Here is a 7,230-nt window from a genome sequence, read left to right as displayed (position 1 = left end):
TTGATTCTCGACTCAGCCGGTGAAGAATCAGCGAGACACAAACCACAGATCATATATTCACCACTCCGCTTTTCTCAGTTTCATCCCTGTTTTTATCCCCGTCCAGATTTTATCCACAGAAATAAAAGTTTCTACTGATTATTTATGATCAAATACAGCACGGTTATTCAAATGAAGCACCTGTTTGATTCGGATGTAGATCAACAACTCTTGTGTGGTAAATCTAGAGTCGGTGGAGTCTTGGGGTTTTGAATAGTGATGGGAAAAGTAGTTCTTTTTAGTGTACTGAATCATTAGAATCAGTTCAGTGAAATGATTTGTTCAAAAGATTCATTAAGAAACGTTCAGAACTCGCCGCTGCTCTACATGTGAATCAGAATTTGATTGGCCGAAACACCAATGGTGATTAATAATAAGCCAATGAGCTGGGAATTTAGTGGGTTAAAGTTATATTTTGCTAACTGAAAGCTACTAAAACAATGATTTCCCTGAATGTTGTGTTTATTAAGTTCAGTACAAAAATCATTCACTGACTGCGTGACTGAGAAAGGGAAGAGGTTCAGAGGCAGAGCTGCCATTCAATATATACGTTCACTGAACGGCAGTCACTCAGTGATTCTGTTGGAGGTGCAGTGCTTTCAGTCATTGAACAACAGTCAGTGAGTGATTGGGCAAGACTTACAGTCAAGACAGAGAAACACAAGAAGGGAGAGCCGAGAGTGCAACAGAAGGTGAGAAATGAATGAATGAATGAATCTTCTCGGTAGGTGATTTGAATCAGTTTGTTCACCTAGATGATTCATGCATTTTGAACCAATAGTTCAGGAATGTATCATCACTAGTTTTGAATTTGGCAACTTTTCAAGGATTAAAAGGAATAATGTCTCTGCTAATCTGCCTCCGTTGGTCAAACTGTTTGTGTTACTGTGTAACTTCCAATTTGATGCTGTTTGTTTGTATTTAACTCAACAAAAACTAGCATCATAGCAGGTGACCAACAATTCAAGTTTGTGTTGTTGTGTTTCTTCTGTGTTTTCAATAATTAGTAAAGTCCAACTCACACTACAGGATTTTACCAAAGAGAGCAATGCACCACGGGATCTTACGTTATCTTACAAGGAAGGGAATGTAAACAAATGCTTGTTTCGGCATGATAATGGCATTGGACAACTGTTGCCGTTTTTGTAAAGTTCGATTAAGAATCAGAAACGCTGACGAGTACGAAAGTCTGCTGATGTCACATCTGCTCGCCACTTCCACAGCTTTAGCAGAGTGAAGTTGTGGGTCAATGGAGCCTGGCAAGATGGATCTGCAGGATTTCAGAAACTGAATCAGGCAGGTCCATCTGCTCTACAAGGTTACACTGTGTTGCCCTGCTATGGCGTCACACTATTACTAACTGATGCGGCTAACGGCATCCAGCTTACACGCCGCCTACCACAAGGGGGCACAGTTAGCTGTGGAAACAAACAGGACCAGGCTTGACCGAGCCAACCTGTACCAAACTGTACTGATCTAAACCGGACTGCTTGGTGTCCTTAGCAAAAATGAGTGACATAACCATCCCGATAAATATTGAACCTGTTTGAAAGTTATTGTTGCAACTTTGATGAGTCGGTGAGTGGATCACGGTACCTAAGATTGATGTCACCCACTCTCAGAAGATGATCATCTGGGCCAAACATCATCAAGACCAGATTTCTCTACCGAATATGGGGAAAATTGGGGTCAAACTCATGTAATGTGAGCCAGGCTTAAGTCCCTGATAAGAAAAAAAAAGTTGTTTCATAAAAAAAAAAAAACGTCTTTCTGTGAGGGAATCACAGAATCTAAGAGTTAGATCATACAATCTATTCTGATAAGAGTAGACCAACAACTCCTGTGACAGATGATGATGACATGATTGAGTGATGTAACAGCTGTTTGTGGTTAAAATCTTCCTCCTCTCTCTGTGTAGAGATCCTTTCTGTGATGCTTTCAGGCTCTAAGAATAACAACCTGAGCCCGGCAGGGACAAAAACAAGAACTTTTAGTGAATCCATCGAGAAAAACAGGGAAAACACTACCAACAGATTCAGCCAGAGAGAGGAAAGGATGAATGGAAAGGAGAACGCAGGCTGAACAGAGCGAGCCAATACAGAAAGAGGAGGAGAGACACTGGGTTAAGAGTGTGTGTGTGTGCGTGTGTGAGTGTGTGTTAGAGAGGGAGGGAGAGCAGAGGAGATCCCAGAGAGAGGGAGAGCAGGGGAGGAGAGGCAGCATGAGGAAATCATTCTGCTCCTGATCATCACTGAGGACGACTCTACAACTTACAGCCTGTCTGTGGAAAGCTGAGTCCACAGAGGGAAGAGGAGAGCTCCTCCTTTCATGTTTTCTCCTTCAGGACACCAACCTAAATCCACGGAGGGAAACATGAAGCCTGGAAGACGTGCTGGTTTTTAAATCAGATGGAATACTGACCCTGGATTGTGGAGTATTTGGACAGTGACTGACATTTTCCAAAGAGGAAAGAGGAAAAAATTTAAGGAATATTTAAAGGTCTCTGGGGTGTTTTGGATAAAAGAAGTCGGAGGAATGTTTGTGTGGCATGAGGGGAAAAGTTAGTGAGACTAACACACTCTCACTTCAGATATGATAATAGTCATCAGTCTCTGTCAGCCGCCGACGCACTCGCACAGGTGCTGGAGTGAGTCAAGACATGAAGACAAGGACACGGGAGGTTTGTCACGCATGGTTATCGACGTATGCACACATAAGAATCACATCTGTGCAGGTATGTAGAGCAAGACTGAAAATCTGAGCCGAGCTGAGCAAAGTTTGAGACTGTCATTGATGAAAATGCACAGACTTCTTCTCCCTCTTTGCTGTTCTGGGCTTTTACTTTATAGAGGACTTAAGTTAAGAAGAAACAGACTTGGAGGCTGTGTGTGTGTAGGATTCAAGACTTCACATGGATCATATATTTTCATCACGCTCTGAGAGGATCTCAAGGATGAAATCCCCGCAACTGTTGCCCACATCCCTCCGACTTCAAATGGATTCTTTGATCAGAAGATGAGAGGTTTTGTTTTGTTTTTGAAGGCATGTGAAGTAGAAATCCCTCCAACATTTGATTTGGGATCCTCTTTTTTCTTGTTTGTTAGTTTTTTTTTTAAGGTGCTGCAAACAGGGATGGTTTCATCTGACTTATTTTATTTTCATCTATTCAGCAGTGTCCTTTAGGCTGAACAGCTGCTCTTTTTGTTGCGCTGATTTCAGCAGAATGCTATTTTAGTTCCTCCATGTGGACACCATCATCTGTTGAGTATTTCAAGGACGGCAAAGGCTTGAGAGTTTCCTCTGAGGTGTTGGAGTGAGAAGCTGCAGGTGCTTATTGATTATTGCTCCTTATCTGAGAGATAATCTGTGTTTTCCTTTCTGTTTCGCCGCGGAGGGAAAAGGAGAAAGATGAGAAGATTTTCCTCTTTTTTGCTCCCTTCTGGCCCATTTACGAGGCTGCAGTCCTGAGGTGTAACTGTGAGTGTTACTGTTTTGACACCATGAACCTGCGGGGATCAAACGTGTCTGAGTTGATCTCCAACACCGTAAGAGCCGTCACTGCTCTGGAGTCCAACACCTGGCCTTCACGTGGACTCGACGAGAGCCCAATCCGGATCAATACCTCAGAGTGTCGAGGGAGCGACCCACTGATGGGAAACTGGTCCCAGCATGCTGTGGGAGTAATCTACAGCGTGTCCCAGTGTCCTCCTGTCCAGCAGATGGCGGTGCAGAAGAACTGGGCGGCGCTGCTGATTCTGGTCATCATCGCCGTCACAGTGATGGGAAACATCCTGGTCATCCTCGCCGTGTCTCTGGAGAAGAAACTGCAGAACGCCACAAACTATTTCCTCATGTCGTTGGCGGTCGCTGATATGCTCCTCGGCATCCTGGTCATGCCGATCTCCATGGTGACGATTCTCTACGGTAAGCGATGAGTGACACTTAAATTGAGTTTTATTGAGTTGACATTTGACGTGATGCTGAGCCGAGTTCAGCAGGAAGAGGTTTGTGTCATTGGTGCTGCTGCTTGTTTGACGCTTTACTCATAATAAATCTGATATTTCCTCCTCCTCATCATCATCATCATCACATGTGGACATGCTGGTTTAAACTCTGGTTGTGACAGAAGGAGGGCAGCGCTGATCGAGGTGTTTAGAGCTGCCTCTGAGTGAGAGCAAAGTGGTCGTAAAAGAGATGAATGAAAGAAAGCAGCCAGGGGATAATGTGTCTCTTTTATTGGTTGTTGACTGTTAAAGTCAACAGCTTATAAAACAAGCGGTGGAAAGGAGCCCAGAGTCGTTTTCATTGTAGGCTTAAGTGGACATACGTCCCCACGTTTTATTAACTCTATTATCCCAGATGGATATCTATGGCTTTGCTCGGCTTTATACCCTCCTGCTGTAAGAAAGTGAAGCCAAATTCTCGTTTTGATGAGTGCTGACATATTGTTCTGGTGAGTCAGTGGCATTGATGTCTCACTCCTTCCTCTATCCAACCCATGTCTACCTTGTTAATAAAGTGACCATGAACATTGACTGTATATAGAGTGGATCCGCCACTTACCAAGAATCTAATCTCTTCTTGCCCCCCCAACATATTTTACCATCCCCCAAAAAATACACAAGAAAGGCAGCTGTCAATCATCGTTAAACTTGACGTAAGGCATTGTTTTTTAACTTCTAATAACTAATGAAAACGAAACTTTACTGAAAAAAGAGGACTTGAAAACTAGGCAGCCCAATAATGTCTTCAAATCACCACAACAATCAGATGTGAGAAACGTTTCTACGGGTTGTACTAATCTTTCAAAGTTTGACCACAGCCCATCTGGAATGGCTGGGGAGATGGATTTTTGGGACCTATACTGCAGCCAGCCACCAGGGGGAGCAGTTTTTGTGGAAACCTCACTTTGAGCCAAGCAATATGATGTCCAGTTTTTTTTCCAGTCTGTGGTCATGACCAGTTCAGGTGGTTCAAGAGAGGGAACCACATGTTCAAGGTGAGACATACTGCAACCAGCCACCAGGGGGAGCTCTGAAACTTTTGGCTTCACTCAAAGGAAGTTTTTACCTTTTTTAAAGTCTATGTATCTTTCTCAGAGAGAAGTTCTTTATTTTGTGTCCTATACGGAAATGGAGGCCAAATGTGGCTGGCCACGCCGTTCTATGTGGCCCGCGAGAGCTTTAAAGGTCTGATAGTCTCATAATAGATCAGTCAAAAGGGTCCATTGATCATGAAGTACGTTTCCCATAATAGCTACTGGTTATGTTACCCATGAAGTGACAGCAGTCCGCCACTAGGTTGCAGTGTTTTCATATCAGTGTCATTTTCCCAACTAGTGGAATTGAGACAATGACAAAACAATGATCCCAAAATATCCAGGAAGAGAAGAGTTGATGCAGATAGATGGATGTTTCAAGTGATGTCTTTTGTGTCAAAGAGTACAATCTGCGTCAGCATTTTGACGCCAAACACAGAGCTAAGTTTGCCAAAGTGAACCTTCAAGAAAAACAACAAGTAGAGCAAGATTTAAAATGCAAACTGCAATCACAGCAAGACGTGTATTTGACACCCCTGACTTACAAGTTTCATTTGTTCCTCGATGGAGTTCATAACTCAAATTACTCAAAGCAAACAAAAAAAACTTGGTACCATGGAGAAGCCTTTGTTGCTGTCTTGAATTAGAGACACTTTATTTTTTCCCCAGGGAGAGAATTTAGTCTTTCTGAGAGATTTGAGGAGTTTTGTGACAGAAACTTGGCAAATGAAATGTCGACCAAAGACAGAGAGTAGGACTTTGAATTTCTGTACAAAAGCATTTGCTTTGCTTTAAGAATATTTCAGTGTGAATTCTGGGACAGCATGGAAAATAAATCTTCCCAGTGAGGAGATGTTCAGGAGCTGCAGCTGAATCTGAGCTGTCAGCCTGCCACAGGTGGACGCTGATTTCACCCGGATAGCCTCCTCATTTTCTCTGTTTATCTGTCTGCTACACACACACACACACACACACACACACACACACACACACACATACACACACACACACACAGATAACCTCTGTCATACACACACACCTCCATCCATCCTCCTCCTCCTCTGCCTCCTCTTCCCTCTGTAAATGTCACGAACCAGGAGCAGCTTTAAGCCTTTAAGTAGAAAACTCATTAGCATTAAAATTAGTGAGAGGAAAGAGGGCTTCCTAAAGAACGACCTGCAGAGCTTATTACTCGTCCTCCTGGATCTTTAATGAGGAGACAAAAGAAGTCATTAGGCAGAGGAAACAACTGCAGCGTGTGTTTGTTTTTGGTGTCGTGGCGTCTGTGTGTCACACTCACTCACTGGTTCAGAGGAAACAGAGCGACGTGTCGGGGTTGGTGGGGGGGCTCCCAGCTCAGTTTTCATTCAGGACTGAGGAGAGATGAGGCTCCTGTGAGTCATTACTGATGTTAAACTGAGGGATTAGCGGTGAAATCAGGAGGTGTGAGGTTACAGCTGAGGTCAGAGATTAGTTTGTGCTTCATGTCATGGATGAAATTGATCAGATTAGACTATAAATGGGATCATTAATAAAAATGAGGGCAGCTGATACGCTGTATTTCTTACTTATGATTATTTAAGAAGCAAACAGACTCATTATATTAAAGTTACATTTAAGAGCTTTAAGTCTGTGTGGATTTTGGCGCCCCCTGTGGACAGAACGGTGCATCTGGAGTCATTGCAGTAGCAGTTATTACTGTCACCTCCTCATCCTACACAGTTTAAGCCCTCACACAGAGCACTCAAGGTGTCTCCTTGGATCTGAAAGTATCATAGTGGGTGGGCCTCAAAGCGATAAACTGCAGTCTCTTCTCTCCTCTCTCCTCCGTGGCGCCTGAAATTCTTTCATATTCACCATTTTGAAGGCTGTCAAAAAGTGATAAGGAGGAGGAGAGAGGATGGAAGTGATTGATCGGAGGAGCTATGATTGAGGAAACACGAGAGCTAGCTTTGCAGTTCCAACTTCTCTACATGAAACTTCACGTCAGCAGAGTTTATTGAGAGAGAAAAGACGAGCTGAAAAAGGCACCAAGGATTGTTCTGAAACGAATCATAAAGCTGGGTTTAAAAAGTGTTTGTTGTGAGTTTAAAGCACAAAATACAAAAACAAGCGTTTTTAAATTAATATAACGGAGGATCAGTACTGAAAAC

The 7,230-nt window shown here is 43.2% G+C and overlaps 1 protein-coding gene across 1 annotated transcript in view; it reads left to right on the top strand.

Moving 5' to 3' along the window:
* Nucleotides 1-2,243: 2,243 nt before the first annotated feature.
* The window catches only part of htr2aa (5-hydroxytryptamine (serotonin) receptor 2A, genome duplicate a), a 49,546-nt gene continuing 44,559 nt past the window's right edge, over nucleotides 2,244-7,230 (top strand). The window contains exon 1 of the mRNA XM_074694816.1: nucleotides 2,244-3,963. Within this exon, the coding sequence (XP_074550917.1) occupies nucleotides 3,540-3,963 (424 nt within the window). The 5' untranslated portion in view covers nucleotides 2,244-3,539. The remainder of the gene's footprint in view (nucleotides 3,964-7,230) is intronic.

This window comes from Halichoeres trimaculatus, unplaced genomic scaffold (genome assembly GCF_033239565.1).
Source record: "Halichoeres trimaculatus isolate MK-OKI-2021-1 unplaced genomic scaffold, fHalTri1.1 fHalTri1_scaffold_19, whole genome shotgun sequence".
In the NCBI taxonomy this organism is placed as follows: domain Eukaryota; kingdom Metazoa; phylum Chordata; class Actinopteri; order Labriformes; family Labridae; genus Halichoeres; species Halichoeres trimaculatus.
The sequence above is the reverse complement of the archived record's forward strand: the minus strand, read 5'-3'. Positions and strand labels throughout refer to the sequence as shown.